The sequence below is a fragment of the Ictidomys tridecemlineatus genome, chromosome 2 (assembly GCF_052094955.1).
Source record: "Ictidomys tridecemlineatus isolate mIctTri1 chromosome 2, mIctTri1.hap1, whole genome shotgun sequence".
NCBI lineage: Eukaryota > Metazoa > Chordata > Mammalia > Rodentia > Sciuridae > Ictidomys > Ictidomys tridecemlineatus.
In genome coordinates this window covers 175,969,973-175,993,305 of record NC_135478.1, presented here as the reverse complement: position 1 = coordinate 175,993,305, position 23,333 = coordinate 175,969,973, and the positions used below count along the sequence as shown (strand labels likewise).

The 23,333-nt window shown below is 35.8% G+C and overlaps 1 protein-coding gene across 2 annotated transcripts in view; it reads left to right on the top strand.

Annotated features, from left to right (window-relative positions):
• The window catches only part of Pus7 (pseudouridine synthase 7), a 47,605-nt gene that overhangs the window by 1,660 nt on the left and 22,612 nt on the right, over positions 1-23,333 (top strand). Inside the window, exons 2-8 of one of the 2 annotated variants that reach the window (XM_078040227.1) lie at positions 4,080-4,512; positions 6,291-6,375; positions 6,497-6,598; positions 11,076-11,220; positions 16,728-16,745; positions 18,299-18,410; positions 19,208-19,285. In XM_078040227.1, coding sequence (XP_077896353.1) covers positions 4,080-4,512; positions 6,291-6,375; positions 6,497-6,598; positions 11,076-11,220; positions 16,728-16,745; positions 18,299-18,410; positions 19,208-19,285 — 973 coding nt within the window. The remainder of the gene's footprint in view (positions 1-4,079; positions 4,513-6,290; positions 6,376-6,496; positions 6,599-11,075; positions 11,221-16,727; positions 16,746-18,298; positions 18,411-19,207; positions 19,286-23,333) is intronic. The other variant, XM_078040228.1, reaches the window with a different exon arrangement.

Genomic DNA, 23,333 nt, shown 5'->3' with positions numbered 1-23,333 from the left:
TTTTTGAACAAGTCTTTTTAAACAAACTTTTATTTGTTTTAATTAGTTATACATGACAGTAGAATACACTTTGATACATCATATATAAATGGAGTATAATTTCTCATTCTTCTGGTTGTACATGATTGTAGAATCCCACCGGTCATATAGTTATATATGTACATAGGGTAATAATGTCTGATTCATTCTATTATCCTTCCTACTCCCATACTCTCTCCCCTTTCTTCACTCCCCTCTCCTTAATCTAAAGTAACTATTCTTCCCTAGTTCCCCCCCTTCCATTATGAAATACCATCTGCATATCAAAGAAAACATGTGGCCCTTGGTTTTTTGGGATTGGCTTTTTAAACATTTTTCCAGTTCTGGGGATTGAACCCCAGAGCCTTGTACTCTACCATTGAGCTACATCCCTAGTCCTGTTTTTAAATTTTATTTTGAGACAGGATCTCCCTAAGTTACCCAGGGGGGCTTTAAATGTGCCATCCTCCTGCCTTAGCCTCCCAAGTGTCTGATGTTACTGACCCTTGCAACCAATCAAGCCTGAACACATCTTTTTTTAAATGATGGGACTATATGGTATTAATGAAACTCAGCTTTTCCCCCAAGGAGGAAAGAACTAACAGTCCTGCTTATATTTCCTGTACCTAAGTTTGCTCCTGCCTCAGGTCCTTAACAGATATTGACTCAGCTGCCTAAAACCCTCACAAAAATCTTTTCATGTTTACTCTTTCTTTCAAATCCTTTACCCAAAGTTCACCCTCTTAGACTTCACCAAAGACCACCCCTTTTAGTCTCTGCCCCTATGCTCTGCTTTTTTTTTTTTTAATTTGTGACTTGTTTATTCTTTTTAAAAAAATTTTTTTAGTTGTTGGTTGACCTTTTTTATTTATTTATATGCAGTGCTGAGAATCGAACCCAGTACTTCACACATGCAAGGCAAGTGCTCTACCACTGAGCTATAACCCCAGCCATGTGGCTTGTTTGTTCTGAGATTAATTTTTATTTTGTAATTTAATGACCTCAAATAGAATGTAAGTTCGTCAAGGGCAGGAAATTTTTTTTTTTTTCTCAAGTGTCTACCATAGTACATCCTATACATTAGAATGTACTCAATAAATTATCAGTAGAATAAATACTTTTGGTAGACTTAACAATTTTGCATATTAAGATGTAGTATATGCACTGTCTTAAAGTGTTCCTCCTTGTAAAATCTAGAAAGACAATTTGCAGGGGATAGAGGATAGGTGCATTTAAAAAATGGAAGTTGTGAGGATTTTGAAATAGGATTCAGACTTGTATAACTCTTTTTCAGATGTTCACTTTGGAAGAAATAATGTTAAGGGACTTTTGTCAGTGTTGTATTAAAAATTGGAAAATGCTGAACTTGATTTTTTTTCAAATATTTATTTTTTAGTTGTAGTTGGACACAATACCTTTATTTTATTTATTTTTTTATGTGGTGCTGAGGATCGAACCCAGGGCCCTGCAGGTGCTAGGAGAGCACTCTACCACTGATCCACAATCCTAGCCCTGAACTTGATTTTTGATGTAGAAGATGTTGAAAATTTAATTGGTGAATCTAATATTTGGATGGATTTTTAAAATTAAAATACTGGTAAAATTATAATACTTATATTTGGTGGGAGGGGGTTACTGGAGATTGAACCCAGAGGCACTTTACCACTAAGCAACATCCCAAGCCATTTTTATTTTTCATTTAAAGACAGGGTCTTACTAAATTGCTTGGGGCCTTGCTAAGTTGCTGAGGCTGGCCTCAAACTTGTGATCCTCTGCTTCAGCCCCCCCCCCAGCTGCTGGTATTACAGTTATGTACCACTGTACCCACAAAATTGCAATACTTACATTCTCATTTGGCTCATTTACAGTACAAAGAGAAACATTTTCGAATTTTCTTTTTTTTTAATATTTATTTTTTAAATGTAGATGGACACAACACAATGCCTTTATTTTCATGTGGTGCTGAGGATCAAACCCTGGGCCTCATTCACTCTACCGCTAAGCCACACTCCCAGCCTCCATTTTAGAATTTTCTGAAAAACTAAAAAAATGTAGAAAACTTTAAGTTCATGGGAAAGTGTCAGTGGATCAGCATCTTCCTGGTTGTAATATCAGTCTTCTGGTCTGTAGAGATTTTATTGAGAGTTTAAGATATTATTATGCCACATATGGTGGCATACCCCTATAATCCCTGCTACTTGTGGGTGAGAGACAGGATCGGAACTTCAAGACCAGCCTGGGCAACTTGATAAGAACTTATTCCAAAATAAAAAATAAAAAGAACTGGGGATATAGCTCAGTGTAGAGAGCTTGCCATAGACCCAGGATTTAATCCCCTAAGGGGGGAATATTATAAAGCCCCCCTCTTTGTTTTTTAAGCCAATCACTTTACATCTGCAAGGTTGAAAATCTTGGGATTTTTCCTGAGTGCAGCTAATTGATTTCCTTAGGCCTTTTACCTTGGTAGAGTCAGGGTTCAGTATTTCTGGTTGAATTCTTTTGGGTCTCTTCCATGTTCACAAGATCACCTCTCTCCTCCATGACTCCCCCCTAATTTAAAAATTTATCCCATTTTAGTTTTTTTTATTTATAATAGTTTCTGCTTATGAAAATGACATTCATTTGAGTTCTTCTAATCCAGAAGTTTGCACAACTGTTCTAGAAAATATGTTCTCAGTTTCTAGGACCATAATTGAATTTAGCAAAACAGATATTAAATGATTTATAATCATTGATGCTATATACTTTTTGGGAGGAGGTACTAGGGATTGAACTCAGGGGCATTCAACCACTGAGCCACATCCCCAGCCCAATTTTGTATTTTATTAGACAGGGTCTCACTGAATTGCCTAGCGTCTCACATTTGCTTAGACTGTCTTTGAACTCGTGATCCTCCTGTCTCAGCCTCCTAAGCTGCTGGGATTACAGGCATGCACCACCCTGCTGACTCCCACACCTTTACCATTCTTAAGTGTACAGTTCAATAGTGTTAATATGTTCACATTATTTTCCGATTGATATCTAGAGCTCTTTTTATCTTGTAAAATAAAACTCTTTGCCCATTTATACAACTGTAGCCCATTTCCCTTATTATTAAATGTGGTATGGCATGAATATGCTTTCATCAATAAATGCATTTTTATACTGTTTTAAATACACTATTTCATCAGTTTTTGAAAGGATAATATATGTGTTTGAAACAATTGAAACAAAATGCCACAGTGATATTCAGTAAAAGCAGCAAGTTTCACACTATTGTCCCCATCTAACTAGATTCTGTCCCAGGAGTAATCACCTTCCCCAGTTTCTAGTCAGTTGTTAACTTATTGTTTAATTTATGTACCCAGGCTTCACTGTTCTTCATTTTTTGTTAATATAAAAGCACTGAAATGAGAATCTGTATGGCTAAAACTTTAAGCACTTTCTTAATTATTTTAAGATAAATCCTTCAGGGGTTGAGGTTATAGCTCAGCAATAGAGTGTTTGCCTAAGTATGTGTGAGGCACTGAGTTCAATTCCCAGCACCACATACAAATAAATAACAAAAATAAAGGTCCATTAACAAATAAATATTTTTTTAAAAAAGGTCCATCAATAACTAAAACAATATATTTTAAAAAGATAAATTTTGCAAAGAACTGTTTTAGTTCAGGCATTGTGGTATACACTTGATCCTTGCTACTTAGGAGGCTGAGGCAGGGAGCAAAACTAGCCTAGAAAACTGTCTCAAAGTAAAAAATAAAAAAGGTGGGACTGTAGCACAGTGATTGAATGTTTGCCTGGCATGTGTGAGGCCCTGCATTCAATTCCTAGTACTGCCAAAAAATATACATATATTTTTCTGGATCACATATATATTTTTAAGGTTTTTGATGCACACAGTCAGACTCTGCATAGAAGTAATGTGCTTGTTTTCTAATTCTCCAAAAATATGTGCCAACATCAAGAAAAATTATTTTAATAAATGAGTTTTTAGATCTTGTGAACAAAGTTGACTACCTATATGCTGAAATAATTTTCTAGGTGATTGTTAATTTCTACTCTTTTCTCCTTCCTGAAAGGTTCTCTTAAATGTTTTCTTGGAGCCTTAAAGATGGAAATGACAGAAATGACTGGCATGTCTCTGAAACGTGGGTGCCTTTCTATGGAAGATGATGACAGTGCGGCCCCAGCTGAAGAGATAAAAAAACAGAAGGTCTCTGAATGCTGTCTGACCAAAAGACCAGATGGGCTGCAGAATGACTGCTTACCCAATAGAGAAAATGTGCCTGGGCCACCAGAACCTGTAAGTGCCAAGAGAGGCAAAATGACTTCTGATGATCAGTTGGAGGAAGAGGAAGAAGAGGAGGAAGATGGCCTTTCAGAGGAGGGGGAGGAGGAAGAGGAAGCAGAGAGTTTTGCAGACATGATGAAACATGGACTTACTGAACTTGATGTAGGCATCACTAAGTTTGTAAGTTCTCATCAAGGATTCTCGGGAATTTTAAAAGAAAGGTATGGTTAGTTTATGTATAGTTATTTTTAATTTATTTCTTTAGAAAGAAGTGAATAATATATATGATCTTCCATTTAGCTTTCTGACCCCAAAGATTATTTATGCTTATGGTCAAAAAAAGAATAGAATGGGGGCTGGAGATGTGGCTCAAGCGGTAGCGCACTCGCCTGGCATGCGTGCGGCCTGGGTTCGATCCTCAGCACCACATACCAACAAGGATGTTGTGTCTGCCGAGAACTAAAAAAAATAAATAAATAAATATTAAAAATTCTTTCTCCTCTCTCCTCTCTCACTCTCTCTTTTAAAAAAAAATAGAATGAAGGAGAGCTTCCTAAATGAGTAAATAGTCTTGAATTTTCTAATATTTAAAATATTAATATTTAAATAGAAATCTTGGTGTATTCTTGTCAAAGGCAGATCCTTCCCAGAATTCTTGGAATAAAGATAAGTAATTCCCCCAGTGATATGCACTTTTAATCAGTGGATAGATGCTGTTCACTTTGTTAAATTGTTTTAAAAGATTTCATGTTTTCCCTTGAATTTGATTTATAATCTTAAAACACTTTCACCTGAATAGAAAGAAGGCAGTCTTGGGGCTGGGGATATGGCTCAGTTAGGGCGCTCGCCTGGCATGCATGAGGCACTGGGTTCGATCCTCAGCACCACATAAAAATAAAATAAAGATATTGTGTCTACCTAAAGCTAAAAAATAAATATAACAAAGAAAGAAAGAAAGAAAGCAGTCTTTGGAAGCAGATGGATCTGGTTGTGAATCTACTTCAGCCATTTAATAGATACTTAACTCCTCTAACCTCAATATCCTCCAAAAAACAGATCATGATACCATGGAGTTGTTGAGAGGATCATAAATAATAGATGTAAGATATTTAACATAAGAGATAATGTTGGGTGGCTTACCAGTAAACTTATTGACTTTTACTTTTTGGGGTAGGGTCCTGGGTTGAACCCAGGGGTGCTTAACCACTGAGCCACATCCCCACCCCTTTTTTGTATTTTAGAGACAGGGTCTCGCTGAGTTGCTTAGGGCTATGCTAAGTTGCTGAGGCAAGCTTGGAATTCGAAATCCTCCTGCCTCAGCCTTACAGGCATGTGCCACTGCCCAGGTGACTTACTGACTTCTGATTTAATTAACCATTCATTTTATTTTATCATGCGGTTAAGTATGATCTGTCTGTAAAATCACAGGTTAACATTAATAAGCTTTTGTTTATACATTTCTCAGTATTTTGCTCTGGAAGAATATTCTAGAAGCTTCTGATAAAACGTAAGGCACGATGTGATTTAACATTCAGTATCCCAGCAACTCAATGCTGAAGCAGGAGGATCATAAGTTTGAGGCCAGCCCAGACAATTTATTGAGACTGTGTCTCAAAATTTAAAAAGATTAGGGGTATAACTTAGAGGCAAAGCCCCCCCTGAATTTAATTCCCAGACTACAAAAAAAAAAAAAACTCCCCCAAATTTCAAAAGTTCCTATAACTTTACACTAAAGTTTTGTTTTTTGTTTTTGTTTTGTAGTTGTAGGTAGACACAATACCATTATTTTATTTGTTCATTTTCATGTGGTGCCGCAGATTGAATCTAGTGCCTCACATGTTAGGCCGCACTCTACCACTAAGCCACAACTCCAGCCCCTGAAGGTTTTTTTTTTTTAATCCCTTTTACACAATAGTAAGACTTCTGTTTATAAAATTTATTCTAAAATTGTAAGAACTAAAATGTTAAATCTTTGAAAATTTGTGTTATCTTTTATCAGATACTCCGACTTTGTTGTTCATGAAATCGGAAAAGATGGACAGATCAGCCATTTGGATGACTTGTCTGTTCCGGTGGATGAGGAGGTAGATGTAGTTCTCTAGCAACAGTCACCTTCTATACTAAAATAGAATTTGCTAGAGATCGTAGATATCGTATCTTTGAATTCTGTTATGATTCATTGTGAATTCTGTGATTCTTTTATAGGATCCTTCAGAAGATGTATTTACAGTTTTGACAGCTGAAGAAAAGCAGCAACTGGAAGAGCTCCAGCTTTTTAAAAATAAGGAAACCAGTGTTGCCATTGAGGTAAGTAGTACAGAATCACTTGCAAAGGTTATAAGGGTTTTTGGTTGCTTCAATATTTGAGGTAGATATTAATAAGCATCAATTGAAAAACAATACAATGTTTAAAAATGGGTGACCTTGCCCTGTTTGATGTAAAAGGGCATTTATACTAATAAATAGTTTTTCAGGGTTAAATTATGCTATAAACTATAGCAAAAAAAAAAAGTTATCTTTTTGTTAAAAAAAAATATGAACACAAATCACAAAGAAATCTGTTACTTAGAACCAGAAAATGACAGCTATATTGCTGCAACAGGGCTTCTCACCCACCCCTGTGGTGGCTCTAGCTTCAGCAGCTTCTTGGTCTCCAAATGGGGAGGGAGTAACTGGGTGAAAGAGGTAAGGGCACACTTTCTTCAGCCCGTGTCTGCTTCTGCTATTTGAGAAAAAGAAAGTTCAGCTACTAAATAGAATAGTAAATGCCATTTTATTTTATTTTATTTATTTATTTTTAGTTAGACACAACACCTCTATTTCATTCATTTATTTTTTTTTTATATGGTGCTGAGCATCGAATCCAGAGTCTCGCACATGTGAGGTAAGAGCTCTACCAATGAGCCACATTCCCAGCCCAGTAAATGCCATTTTAAAAGCATTTTTTTCTTATGGAAATTTTATTCTCCTAAGTTAGTGCTATCCGGTGGAATCATGATGCCAGTTTTTTGGTTTGTTTTGTTGTTTTGTGGTACTGGAGATCAAAGCCAGGACCTCACATGCTCTACCACTAAGCTATAATCCCAGTCCCCATATTTTTAATTTAAAATTTTCCGAGTTGCCACATCTTTTTTTAAAGTAAGAAAAAGTGAAGTTTTTACTGTAAGGGTATATTTAATTTACCCTATTATATTCAAAATATTATTTCATTATATAATCAATATTTTTAAAATTATAGAGATGCTCTCCTTTCTTTTTTCCCTTTATTGACCTGCTGGATATGGAGTGTTTGAAATTCTCCCTCCCATCACTTCCGATTAGTAAGAGTTTGCTGCAACTTTTCACATGTCATAATCTAATTCCAACACTCACCTTTCCTGTCCCTCCCCACCAAAATTCCGAAGAGTTTGTGATATTATAACTTCGGGATTTCCAATTACTGAATTTACCCATAGACAACATCCTTGGCAATCCCACGTAGAATTCCTAGGAACAGGTTTTTAGTTTTTATGTTTCTGGGAATCAAGGGCCTCATATTTGCTAGCACTCTATGTTGAGTGGCATCCCCAGCCCTAGAATAGGTTTTAAGAACAATCCAGGAGGATATTCCACGTTTCCCTTACTTGTATAATACAGTGGTGTATCAGCTTCATAATAGTCATTTTTCTGCACATATGATAAAATTAATTCTTATTTAAAAAACTATGTTTTTGCAGTCTACTAAATTTTAACTTTTAAAGGGCATAAATTTTAGGCAAGTTTTCTCATCTCTAAAATGAAAATGAAAGCCAGGTGCCATAGCGAACGCCTGTAATCCCCGCTGCTTGGGGGGCTGAGGCAGGAGGATTGCAAGTTCAAAGCCAGCCTCAGCAAAAGCGAGGCGCTAAGCAACTCAGACCCTGTTTCTAAATAAAATACAAAGTAGTGCTGAGGATGTGGCTCAGTGTTTGAGTGCCCCTGAGTTCAATACCCAGCACCAAAAAAAACAAACAAAACCAAAAAAAAACGGGGGAGGTGGAGGGCTAGGGATGTGAAAGCACCCTGGGTTCAGCTCCCAGAACAAAAAAAAAAGAAATCCAGGCTAGGGCTGTAGCTCAGTGGCAGAGTGCTTGCCTACCATGCGTAGGGCACTGAGTCCAATCCTCAGAACCACATAAAAATAAACAAATAAAATAAAGGCATTCTGTCCATCTACAACTACAAAAAATGTATTTTAAAAAATCCAACTAAAATGAAGAGGAAAGACTGAATTTTTGAGGTCTAAATATGAATTCACAAACACAAACTATGATTCCAACTTATTGCTATTAGAGTTTCAGATCTAGACTCACTTATTGATATGAAAACTCATTGATCTATAATTAGACTGTTGTTGTTTGCAGTACTAGAGATTGAACCCAGGCCCTCATGCATACTAGGCAACCATTCTACCACAGAACTACGTTCTGAGCACTTTTTTTTATTTGAGACATTTTATCTTTTATTTTCATCATGCTAAGTTGCCCACACTGCTCTTGAATTCACAATCTTCCTGCTTCGACCTCTCAAGTAGCTGAAATTACAGGCATGTGCTACTGAGCCCAACCAGTTTGTTTTTTGTAAAGCATTGTCAAGTTTAGTCAGTAGCAGTTGTAGTCTTTTTGTCTTATAGATTGCAGATGATCAGCTGGTCATGAAATCAAGTTAGTATGTCTGGAGATCAACATTTTTTTGTGGGGGGATACCAGGGATTGAACTCAAGGACTCTATACCACTAAGCCACGTCCCCAGCCCTATTTTGTATTTTATTTAGAGACAGGGTCTCACTGAGTTGCTTTAGTGCTCCACTGTTGCTGAGGCTGGTTTTGAACTCATGATCCTCCTATCTCAGCCTCAGCCTCCCGAGCCATTAGGATTATAGGCGTGCTCCACCAAGCCCTGCTTTACAATCACCATTTTTTAAATTAATTTTTTATATTTATATATGACAGTGAAATGCATTACAATTTTTATTACACATACAGAGCACAATTTTTTCATATCTCTGGTTGTATTCAAAGTATATTCACACCAATTCATGTCTTCATACGTGTACTTTGGATAATAATGTCCTTCACATTCCACCATCATTTCTAACCCATGCCCCCTCCCTTCCCTCCCATCCTTCTGCCCTATTCAGAGTTTGTCTATTCCTCCCATGCTCCCACTCCCTACCCCATTATGAATCAACCTCCTTATATCAGAGAAAACATTCGGCATTTGGTTTTTTGAGATTGGCTAAACTTAGCGTTATCTAACTCCATCCATTTACCTGTAAATGGCATGATTTTATTCTCTTTTATTGCTGAGTAATATTCCATTGTGTATATATGCCACTTTTTTTAATCCATTCATCTATTGAAGGGCATCTAGGTTGGTTCCACAGTTTAGCTATTGTGAATTGTGCTGCTATAAACATTTATGTGGCTGTGTCTCTGTAGTATGCTGTTTTTAAGTCCTTTGGATATAGACTGAGGAGAGAGATAGCTGGGTCAAATGGTGGTTCCATTCCCAATTTTCCAAGAAATCTCCATACTGCTTTCCATATTGGCTGCACCAATTTGCAGTCCTACCAACACTGTATGAGTGTTCCTTTTTCCCCACATCCTCACTAACACTTATTGTTGTTTGTCTTCATAATAGTTGCCATTCTGACTGGAGTGAGATGAAATCTTAGAGTGGTTTTGATTTTGCATTTCTCTAATTGCTAATAATAATGAACATTTTCATATGTTTGTTGATTGATTGTATGTCATCTTCTGAGAAGTGTCTGTTCAGGTCCTTGGCCCATTTATTGACTGGGTTATTTGTTTTTTTGGTGCTTAACTTTTTGAATTCTTTATATACCCTAGAGATCAGTGCTCAATCTGATGTGTGAGTGTAAAGATTTGCTTCCAAGATGTAGGCTCTCTATTCACCTCACAGATTGATTTTTGCTTAGAAGAAACTTTTTAGTTTGAATACAATCAGCATTTTTTAATGGAAATAAATAAAATAGAAAATATCTTTGTATTCAGTACCAAAAAAAAATGTTGGCATTTTTTGGTGAAGTCTTTTTTTTTTTCAATATGGCCTGTACTGTACACCCATTTATGCTATTAAGTAAAATTAAAATGTGTTTCTTAGTGTGAGATGCCCTTAAAAACTGAAATGTTGTGTAACCAATAAATTTACATTTTGTTTATATAAAGAATTTTCTTTATTATGAACCAATGTGCTAGAACCTCACTATAAAATAATTGCACATAGAATAACATTCAGCATGAGGCAGCTGTAGACTGACTAGACTGTCCAAGGGACAAAAAGGCCTGACTTGCCTACAAATTTACTTGTGGGCCCTAAAGCATTTGTCTAGCAAAGACACTTATAGGAAGCATCCTTGGTCAGTGGCCCCAGAGTCTAGTAGCCTAATTTCACATCAGCTCTCTGCCCTCCCAACTATACAGCTTTGGACACATTCCACAATAGGTCTCAGCCTCATTTTCCTTATCTTGAAATAGATGTAATGATGGTGTGATAGTGAGATTATGGGATTAAATAAAACAGTGAATGTAAAGAGCTGGGGATAGTTCCTGGCAGATGGACACATGTGATCAGCAGGCCCTTATGATTTGCCATATGTGGAGCTCTAAAATATTTCTGAAATTGTACTTAGGCCCTTTTCTTATTTTGCATAGTTAATGAGCCGTGTTTTTAACTAATTCACTGTATTATTTCCTTATTTAATGTTTGTTAAAGGAGTAGTGTTACTCTGTGTTTTTAATAGGTTATTGAGGACACCAAAGAAAAAAGAACAATCATCCATCAAGCTATTAAGTCTCTGTTTCCAGGATTAGAGACAAAAACAGAGGATAGAGAAGGGAGGAAATATATTGTAGCCTACCACGCAGCTGGAAAAAAGGCTTTGGCAAGTAAGTGTGTGTGTGAACCACTTTCTAGACCCTACTCTTTGCTTACTTTATTTATTCGTGCCAAGGGCTGTTTTGCTGTTGTTCATAGAAAGATACTGATCATGTCACACCTTTAAGAGAGGGTGAATATTGTTACTTCAAATACCAGAGCAGCCTGCAGCCTCTCAAGTAGAGGGCATTTGGTCTAATAAGTTAGTAAAAATTGGTGGAAATTATAATGGTGCCCAAGAGATTGTTAGAAATTTGATATGTTCCCCAAAGAGCAGAGTGGGCTGAATAGCAATTTAAAGAAGTAAATGGAAGGGCTGTTGCTCATTCTGTATTCTTAATAGAGGAAAAACAGATTTCAGATGAACAGAAATGCTCATCACCTATTCTAGGGCACATTTTGTGCTTCAGCTTTCCAATTAAGATTATCTTCTTCACTCACACAAAAAAATTATGGGATATTTGGAAAGATGACCCCTTCACCTGAACCTATCTTCCATTGTGTATTGTTTATTTGAAATGGGTCTGTTGTTAGTGAGTTACTTTGATATTCATGTCCTAATCTATCTCCTATAGCCAAGAAATTTTTCTGTTTGCATTAACCTTAAGAAAAATTAGGTAATGTTTTTTCTCTTTCCTATCAACTCAGTGGATAAAATTTTAATGAAAATGACAATAGCAAAAAATTATTTCCTCATCCTTCTCTCCTACCAGTGATATTCCCTAATAGTGATCAGTTATTTCAAGGTAGATTTATTAGAACAAAACTCACAAGACTGTATAAAAATCAACCCATTAGGGACCTGTCAATATTTTCTAACTTAACTTAAAACAGATTACTATGAATATATGAAGCCTTAATTGTGTATAACCATGTTTCTAGTGAAATGAAATGTTATAAAAAAAGGAAAAAAAGGCAGCAGATAAAGTTAACTAAGCCTAAGAAAATCATGTAGAGAAATGAGAAACATCGAGGAATTAGGGAAGAGAAAGTGATGATCAGAGGCCACTCTGAGTTGATATAAAAAAAAAAGTAAGACCATGTGTTCTAGAGCTGCTTGTAGCAAGAGTTGTTTATTATATTCTAGTTCCCAAACTAATGGCTTGGTTACCATATGTTTCTTTAATGTCTGGGTCATGTAAGAAATAGTACCTTAGTAGCCAGGGGTGCTCAAGAGAATAAGCTCCATAGGAAATAGCTTCAGTGATTTTTTTTTTTTTCAATTCTCCCAAGGATGATGTATAGCTAGTAACTATTCTAGGAATAGAAGAGAGAAGATATGGGGCTGGGGATGTGGCTCAAATGGTAGAGAGCTTGCCTAGCATGAGTGAGGCACTGGGTTCGATCCTCAGCACCACATAAAAATAAAATAAAGATATGTGTCCACCTAAAACTAAAAAATAAATATTAAAAAAAAAAAGAAGGGAGAAGGTGATTTACTACATACAACAATGCCATAGGACATTGGTCTAATTCTTTCAAGGAATGCAGTTCAGGAGGCTGTTAGGGAAATGGGTCTTAGGTAGGCAGCCACTACCTCTGTGAGCTGAGAGGAAACACAAGGTCTTGTTCTGCTTGTTGTGGTCATGAGGAAGCAGATTGGAAAAGGCAAAACATATTTTTGACTGAATGCTTCTTAGAAATGATCTTCATTTCATAAGGGATGCTAGATTTTGTGAGAAGAGGAGGGAGTTTGCAAGCCAAGGTGGCCATTACAGTTTCTCTCCCTCTAAGTAACTTGTGTTACATCTCTCAGGTTCTGTCTAAATCAGAATTTCTGTGTTTATACCAAAAACATGTTTCATTTTTGTAATACAAAATTTTCTTTAGGTTTTCCAGCTGAAATGCTAAACTGTAGGACATGAATCGCCCATTTCCATCTTCCTTTATATATACATTATTAGTAAAATATGAGTTTCTGACCTTAAAAAGAAGCATGAGTTGAGTATGGTGGCACATACCTGTAATCCCAGCTTCTTGGGAGGCTATGGCAGGAGGCCCTCAAGTTCAAGGCCAGCCTATCTCAAAGAAAGAAAAGAAACAGATGGACTAAATTTCTATCTTCTGAGTGCTGATCTCCCATTACCCCACAGAAGGCTGTTCTCTTGTCTAGATAGTTACTTGGGAGATTGTATTCACCTTTTCCATGTCCAGCTTTCCCATTCACAAGCTGATAGAGTAGCCTAAGGTAAATGCCACTCAGAATGGAGGGAGAGCTGTTATCCAGAAACTGTTGTTCATGGCCCTACAAATAGAACCCAGTACCAATGACAGCTTGTCCTCCTTGGCTTTCTTGCCTTGTATTTGACTGTATTAGCTTTTAAAAAAAAAAAAAGCTTTGCAATTTATTATGATTTAAAGCTCATTTACTACCAAGCCCCGATACAAATTATTATTGATGGGTTATGCATTATCTAATTTGCAATATTCTTAACCTAACTTTTCTCAACTATAATAGTGCTTCCTAAAACATAGAAGTGGTACCTTCTAATTCTCGGATCCCAAACACCAAAAATAATGAACTATTTAAATTCAGGCATTTTTTTGTGTTTATGTGTTAGGGTACATTTCGTTATCTACCAAAACATTTATTTCCTGAAAATACCATATAACTTATAACATTCATAAATAAGTACATTTAATATACATTTTGAGATAGTATACATTGCAAATGTTTCTAAAACTTGTTTTTAAAGACTTAGGATTAAGAAAGACGTTCTGCTCTGATATATTTATACACTAGTTTTTTTTTATACTTTCTAAAAATAAATGGTTCTCAGGAAGGATTGATCCTTGGACCTAGCAATCCACAAACTTAGAGGAAGAGCCTGGAAGGTACAAAGAGGCTCTCTGGGAGAGAATGGTATTACACAATCCATAGGAATAGGAATACAATAATAAGAATGGTTAGCAGTGTGAAATGGCACATATAGATCTCATAAGGTGGGAACTGTGAAACAAATCTGTAACTTTAGTAACATGGAAGTCACTGGTGTCTTTTTACTAAAGCGGTTTAATGGAATGATGGATGAAGTTGGAAACCAGTTTACACAGCAGATTGAGATGGAAGGCAGTATATACAGTCTAATCTATACAGACTGGCTTTTCAAACAAGCTATAAAGAGAAAGGAAAAGGAAGAGAACATGCTTAAAATGGAAGAGTCCTGAGTATATTTAAGTACTGAAGAGAAGAGACAGTGGAAAGGGAGGGCAAAAATTCAGGGAAGAGTATAATGAAATAATGGATATAGTAGGATCTCTGAAGAAGCAGCAAGATTGGTATTCAGGGTGCAGTGGTAAGAATGGACTTGAGTAAGAAGGAAAGAATGTTCTGCATGCTACCCCATCCTATCATCTTCCTCAAGCTACATTTTTTTTCTTCTTTATCCATGGGGACATTTGTGCTCAATACATGAATCTTTCTGAACGTGGTTTCCCCTTTTTCTTGTTTCTATTTTTGCTAGTCTTGGGCTGCCATGGCAGACCCTCAGAAGGTAGAAGTAACCTTCTGGAAATAAGATGTATATTACCTAGCCTAAGAATTCTTTGCATTATAAATTGGAATATCTAAAAAAAATGTTTGAAAGTTACCTTAAATTTATTTAAATTATAAAGCTAAATATATGTACTTAGCATTCTAAGGGGTTAGAGTTTTATAAAGTAAAACAAATTGTCCAGGGCTGGGGATGTGGCTCAAGCGGTGGCGCGCTTGCCTGGCATGCGTGCAGCCCGGGTTCGATCCTCAGCACCACATACCAACAAAGATGTTGTGTCCGCCGAGAACTTAAAAAATAAATAAATAAATATTAAAAATTCTCTCTCTCTCTCTCTCTCTCTCTCTCTCTCTCTCTCTCTCTCTCTCTCTCTCCTCTCACTCACTCTCTCTTTAAAAAAAAAAAAAACAAATTGTCCAAAATAAGTTGAAACTCATCAATTTCTGTTATTCAAAATATTCCTAGTTAATCAATGGAAGTTTTTTACTATTTTGCATATTGAATGCACTTTGAAAAAAATATGTTTCTTATTGTCAGAGGAGGTAATTTTATGCATGCTCATTGCTTGGATTTACTAGTAGGGGATGCATGCTTCTGAGTCAAATTCATACTCATACTTAGTTGTCATGGTTTCCATTAAGGGGTAATAGCATTTAGTTTTTCATCTTGTAGGTGTAATTTATTTTTTACCATTATACTTAATTGTGAATATACTTAAGGGTTAGTATTTCAAGAAAAATGTAGCTACACTTTTATTACTTTCTTATACTTGTTTTTAAAATTTTTATTGAATGTGCATTCTCAAACATATGCACACATAGAGGAAGTAGTGTATGGAAACTATATGTTCCCATCAACCATCTTCAAGATTATCCACATTCTAACAAAATCCACTATTATGTATAATTATAATGTGCCAATAAATAAATAAGTAAAAATAAAATAAAAAGAGATAGTTAACATTCTCTTGTTTTTGTTTCATCTATCCCTTTTTTTTTTCCTTTTTTCCTTATTGGAGCACTTTAAAGCAAATTCTACATAACTTGTCATTCCACTCATAAATACTTAAGTGTGTGTTTATTAGTAAGGGCTAAAACCCAAACTATTATCATATCCAGGAAAATTAAAATCATTTCTTAATATCTAATACCCAGTGCATGTTTAATTTTTCCCTGAGTATCTCAAAAATGCCTCTTATGTACACAGCTTCTTCAAGTAATGATAAAAACAAACTCAGAACACTTTACTCAGGTAGGGGTGCGGTAGTGCATGCCTGTAATCCCAGTAGCTCTGGAGGCTGAAGCAAGAGGATCATGAGTTCAAAGCCAGCCTCAGCAACTTAGCGAAGCCCTAAGCAACTCAGCGAGATGCTGTCTCTAAATGAACTATAAAAAAGGTATGGGGATGTGGCTCAGTAGTTAAACACCCCTGTGTTCAATCACCAGTCCCCACTCCCACTCCCCTCCAGAAAATAACTTCACTCAATGGATAAGTCTCTCAAATCATCTCTTAAATCTCTTTTAATCTGTAAACTGGAGATATTTTCTGTACTAATCATTAAACATTTTCAAATTTAAAAAATCTTTATAGTGTACTGCAGCTTATTAAAAAAAAAGCACAAAGCAAAACAATAACTATTGCATTGGGCATGTCTTCCCATATTTAAGAAAACAAAGCTCTAAATGGGAGAAGCATTTGATACCCAGTCTTGAATCTTTTGCTAATTTCCACGGGTTAAATAGATAGTGCACTTTTGAGGATGAACCAACATGCCCATTGTGAAAAGTTCGAGACAGGGAGGCTGTAGTAGGTGAGTTTTCTACCTTTTTCCCTGTTTGCCTCCATCCCATTCCATTGTTAATGTCTGAATGGCTGTTGACCCATCACATAACTATTAGGTGCTGTAGGAGTCCTCAGTATAAACTTACCATGCGATCATTTGCATGTTCACCTCTAAATTACTTTAGGATTATTATAAATTAAACATTGCTCTCTTGTGCTCTTTATGCTGTGCATTTGGACAGAGGTCAGAACTGCAGCAGGTAAGAGCAGTTGGTGTTTCAATGTAGATTAAATGAAATGCCAATGGTTTTGTTGCAAGTGCTATCACCTTCCTTAACTGATAGTGAACTAACTGGAAGGAAAACCAAATGATATTCCTACTCAAAACTTTCCGAGGAAATTGTGACTACTTCACATCAAGAGATAGTTGTAATACTTTTCTGTACAGGACAGAAAAGACTTACTTATCCAGGAGGAAAGTTAAATTTTCTAGGCATACCTATCATGACAGTTTTCTGAAATGGTTTATTGATTCTTTACATTGGTTTATGGCTTTTTTAATTGTAGCTGAAATCACTAACTTGTTATCAAGCAGGGTTTTTGCTTTGATAAAGCCAATTATGCAGTTAACCTCAGTATGAGGAACATCATAAGCCTCTGCAGATAAAGGATTCCATGAGTTCATGTGAAAAAATTGGGGAACAAAGACAAAGGACCATTCCTTAAAAGAAAAGGATTCTTTTTAGTTAATTGTGCAGAATATTATTTCAGTTTTTCTTTTTGTAATTACAGAAGTCAAATGAACTAGATATGTTTTTTAAATAACTACAGCTCTGTCACACAAGACTCATGAATATTGTACAGTGTCTGCAAAGTGCAGCTGTGGCTCGTGTTTTTCCCAAAGTAACAATTATTTAAAACACTCTTTAAGCAGCTTAAATCTAAATTTTATATTGTTTAAATATATATATATTTCTAGATTACAATATAATTGAAATATTCAATTAAAAGAACAATCTTAAAAATGAGGCTCTCCTAGGTCATTCGGTATTTATCAGTCCCCAAAGAGTTAAACAATTGAAGTAACACTAGCTCAGAAGTTAGCACCTAATATGGCTTAATTTTTAAGAGTTTCCTGCCAGGTGCGGTAGTACACACCGGTAATCCCAGCTGCTTGGGAGGCTGAGACCTAATCATGAGTTCAAAGCCAGCCTCAGCAATTTAGCAATATATATGGCATATATTAACAATAAGCAATCAGTGAGACCCTGTCTCTAAATAAAATACAAAAAAAGAACTGAGTATATGGCTTAGAGATTAAGTGCTCCCGAGATCAATCCCCAGTACTGAAAACAACAACAACAAAAAAAGAGTTTTCTTTTCTCAGGAGTGACAGGTCTTGAATGCTAGCTGTTCTCTTTTATCAGGGTGATTTTTTTTTTAGACCATTTGTAGATATAAACTAAACTTTTGTAATGGAAAGACCTTTGGAAAAATCTATTCATTTTACTTAGATAATTTGTCATAAACTTAACTTCCATCCCTGCTACCATATGTTTGAACACCTGATCCTCACTCTTAGAAGAGGTTTGTAGATTCCATTGTAGCTGCTGTTTCCCTTTGGACTGCATGTGTTGTGGAGCCAGTTGGGCCCCCTGTCAGACAGGTGCTAATAGGAATTGTGGGCCTCGTCCATGTGTGTGCCTTATAAAGGTTGCTTGTTGATCCTAGTCATTTTTTATACAACATACATTTTAGCTTTTAATTTAACTTTTACTATGGTATATATAACATTCACTTTTTTATTTTTAAGATCCAAGAAAACATTCTTGGCCAAAATCTAGGGGAAGTTACTGCCACTTTGTTCTGTATAAGGAAAACAAAGATACCATGGATGCTATTAATGTACTATCCAAATATTTAAGGTTGGTATTTTGTTCTTATTCCTTTACAAAATCAGAGCATTACTAATGTGTTTTTTGTTTTGTTTTCATTCCTTGCTAATGGAAAAAGAACAGGAGCATAGATCAGTAGACAATAAATGTACCTACCAGTTTTCTTAGGCAACAGGTAAATTTTTTAAGCCCCGTGCCAATAATTCAAGAAGATAATTCTGAAAGTAAATAATTCACATATTGAGAGTTATCGATTCATAAGATGGAAATGAAAATTGACTTTCTCCCTTAAACCGTAGTTTGATGTGGTTGCAGGGATTGGCTTTACCAAATGGGGAGCTCTCAATTCCTGGAAACTAACTACATGGAGAACCTGGAATCCAGGCACGTTTTCTCAGAGGGTGCAAATGTAGCAGAGATTATGGTCTTTAAGGTTGGGACAAGTGCCAAAGCTTTTTTGGTTTTACTTTGTTTTTAATAGAATGGCTGTAGGCACCACAACAAATCTGTGTGCTGTGAAAAGTTACCTAAATTTAAACATGGTATCAGTTTTATGTAATCTGGTGAATTGCTTATGATTGATGGAAGTGCACTGTTTGCTTTTTTTTTTTTTTTTTTTTTTTTTTTTTTTTTTACTGTCTAGCCAAGTCTTTGAACAGTATCAGTTACTAATAACCACAGTGTTGTAAATCAAGCACTGTAAGAAGTTTCTCCCTATTTTACTCTTCCTCTGTTTATTTTAAATGTACTTATTTTGAAACTTAATTATGAGAAATATGATTTCTTAAGATATGTGACTTTGGGTTGTTGTGTTTCTGTTTTACCAGAGTGAAGCCAAACATCTTCTCTTATATGGGAACCAAAGATAAAAGGGCTATAACGGTTCAAGAAATTGCTGTTCTTAAGTAAGTAAAGATTACTTGTCAGGATTTCTACTGCGAAAATCCTAGCATCACTTTTCTGAGTTCTCACATTTACTTTATGGGATTTACGTCTTCTCTTCATAAAATAAGCAATTCCATGATACATATTTGTAGCTAAATCTTGGCATGCATTTATGATAAATTCATTTAAGATAAACTAGCAATTGCATTATTGACTAAAAGGGAATATGAGCTAGTAATAAGTTTTTTTAACCTTTATTTTATTTGTTTGTTTGTTTAATGTGGTGCAGAGGATGGGATCCAGTGCCTCACAGGTGCTTGACAAGCGCTCTACCACTGAGCCATACCCTAACCTTGCTAATGATTTTTGATAGGCAAGCCTAATTGCCCTGAAGAAAGGTGGCACCAATTTACCACCTTTATTCTAGTGCCTCCCCAGCACAGTATTATAATGGGGGGTGGGGAGTCTCTTATTGATTTGAGAGTAAAAAAAATGGCATCTCATTATTTTATTCTGCATTTTTTGATGTGAAGTACTTGATTTTTTTAAGACGGAAGACACTTCTCATTTTGGTCAGCCAGCAGGTGTCATACCTGATCAGGATACTGCTCTGCCCTCAAAGAATTGTGCTGCCTTTATCATTTTCCTGTTGATTTCATAAAAAAACATATCAGACACTTAAATTTTGGCCTTTTGAAAGCACATAACACTTATCTCACGGATACAGGCTACACCCTTAGTTTGCTTAATGGATCTGTGGGGCCAAGCAGATTGGCCTTTCCCGTGAGAACTAGTGAACAGGATACATCCACTCTGCCACACAAGGATTTTAATTTTTGCTGAATTGATCAGTTCTGGGGATAAGCAACATTTCTTTTCAGCTTCATGTATCTCTAAAGCCGCCTAGTAATTTCTACAGGATCTCAAGCAGGAACAGCACTATTCAGAATGATTTGTTTCTTTTCCTGCCTGTGCCTGCCAGTACTTGGGCCAATACTTCCCTGGCTTTGTTAACAAATGTTTTTGTGCAACTTGTCAGTTAAGTTGGCTCCTACTATATAAAAGTGAGATTGTCATACTCTCTAGTCATTTAAATTGCAGGAAATTTATTATCAAAGAACTTTATCTAAGATCATCAGAATTAAAACAGTGAGCAGTATAATGAAGACATTGTCAGCTCCACCCATATTTTCTCAGCAATATGACCATCAAAAATTGAGTATAGCTATGGGGTTTTGCTCTGCTGAGGGATTCAGAAGTAGATGTCTATTGTATGTTCAAAAAATAATATTATTCAGCCATAAACAAGAATGAAGTACTGATATATTTTGCTACAATATAAATCTTTAAAATCTTGCACTAAGAAGTCAGGCACAAAAGGCCACATAATGATTCATTTATATGAAATATCTCAAGTAGGGGAATCTATAGACAGAAAGTGGATTAATGGTTATCAGGAGCTGCAGGGAGAGGAAACGGAGGGAATGGGAGTGACTGCTAACTAGGTGTGAAGTTTTTTGTTCATAAATCCATGGAAGCTGGTGTGATGGCACACACTTGTAATCCTAGTGGTTTAGGAGGTTGAGGCAGGAGGATCACAAGTTCAAAGCCAGCCTCAGCCACGGTGAGGCAGTAAGCAACTCAGTGAGACCCTGTGTTAAAATTTAAAAGGGGCTGGGGATGGTAAATTACCCCAGGGTTAGACTTCCGGTACCAAAAAAAAAAAAAAATGTCCATGAAAGTTTTTAGAATTAGAAGAGTCTTGCACAACATTGTGAATATACTAAAAACCACTGAAATGTATACTTTATAATAGTTAAAATGGTGAATTTTTATGTTAATTTTATTTAAAAAAAAAAAAAGCTGCTGTCAGAAACTATTGGGGCATAGTATCTATAGCTCTCTCTCTAGGACAGCCAGATTGCCAATTGGATTTCTTTTTGTTCTTGATCTGAATTAGTCTGTCAGTTCCTGCAGTGAACTGACCAAAAAGGAATCTGGTCCTCCTGTTCCTAAATTTATTCATACTGAACTTCTGCTTTCTTTCTGAATTCTTGGGGATACATATCCTGGATTAATTCACACCTTTGGGTTCTACTGTCATCCCCATACATTTGAACACTAGGGCCTGGTGCCTCCTAGCAACTGACCCACAGTTGGACTATACCTGCTTTATCCTTTTTTGAACTTGTCCTGGATTATGTGTGGACTTGGGAATGGACAGAGGACAGGGAAAATGGAGTACAAGAGTGGCCCATTTCCTGATTTCTCTGGCTGTCTTCCTACCCTTTCTGTTAATTAATGGGGCAGGAACATTTTTATTTTCCCTCAAGAAACCTGATCAGGCTGCTCCTGCATGTATCAAGCCAGGAAGCAATAGGGTGGTATATAGGGTATCAAGGGATTATCTTTAGCAAATATGAGACATTTCATCAAAGAAAGAATTCTGTGAGATCAGATTGCAAGTTGGTAGAATATAGATGAGTTTTTAACAATTTTATTTAACTTAGAATAATATATTTATAACCAGGAAGTAGGATAAATTTTTACCATTACTTTTTTCTTAGTTTTGGGAATTGAGAAGTCCACAGGGCAGGCTACACTCCTCTGTTGAGGTATTCTATGATGAGCTACTTTGGGACAGAACTCAGCCTTTCATGCAGGCACAGTGCCTGAATTTGCATCCAGACTTCCCTCAGGTCAGTATTCCCAGGCAAAACGAAACATGGCTCCTGATAGCAGAAGTGAGCTCAAAGACCAACACTGGGAACGGCTGACAGACTCTGGAAGAGTGAAGTGTGTTCTTCAGCATAGTGAATGAAGCACACATGCCCTTTGTTTTGCTGATTGCAGTATGAGTAGATGTCTTTTCAAAGGAAATCTGAATTTAGAAAAATTAAAACCTAAAGCCAATTTTTTATGTACAGTGATGTATTGTGGCATTATTTCATATGTTGAAAATTAGAAATAATTCCAACTGATTCTTCTTACATAAAATGAATACTTAAATAAACTTAATTGGATGAATTATTTTTCTTAAGTTAAATTATTTCTCCTAATTAGGAAAAAAAATCTCTTTATTAAAGTAGAGATTAAGGAATGCTGTCTTAACATGACAATATATAAAATGAAATGCCATGTCTCAGTGATATACTAGAAACATTTCATTTACAGCAAGAGGAAGATAAAGCTGACCTCACTATTGTCATTGATCATTATTCTGGACATAGTAGCTTATGCAAACAAAATTAAAAAGTAAGAGGGCTAAAAATGAGAAGGAAAGTGGCTAATTTTTTGGGTTTTATGAATGATATTGTTGTTATCTACTCAAGATTTGATTGAAAATTATACAAGATAAGAAAAATTAATACATAAGAATATACAACTAGAAATTTCAGAGGAAAAATGAAATCTATTATAAAGGAAAATGAAAAAGAACCATTAGGATCAAAGATTTCTTGAAAGCATAAGATACCTTTTAAAAATACACTTTGCAGGCTGAAACATGAATAAAGAAATGATAAAACCTGTTCTTAGATATTTATAAACCTGTCTTCTTACTGAAAAAATGTATAAACAACACCCCCACTAATAAAAATACTAGTGTAAGTTTTCTAATTAATCAAGCTGAGCATAACATTTGTGTGGAAATGTTAAGATGTAAAATAAGTCTTAAAATTCTGAAAAAAATGACTAATATAGGAGGATTTGGGGGGCTTGGGCCATAGCTCCGGGGCAGAACACTTGCCTAGTGTGTATGAGGCACTGGGTTCGATCCTCAGTACCACATAAAAATAAACTAATAAAATAAAGGCCCATTGTCCATATACAACTACAAAAATAAAATAAGAAGGAGGAGGATTGGCCTCAGTATTAAAGGATATTGTAGAAATATAGCAACTGAAGCAATTTTAACATTGGCAAATTATGAGGTAGAAAAATTATAGGCCTATATACATTGAAGGACTTAGTATGTATTCAAAGTAGCATTGAAAATAACAGAAAAAAATCGTTGACTCATTGTTGCTGAGAAAACTGGGTTGCCATCTGGAAAAAAAAAAAAGTAAA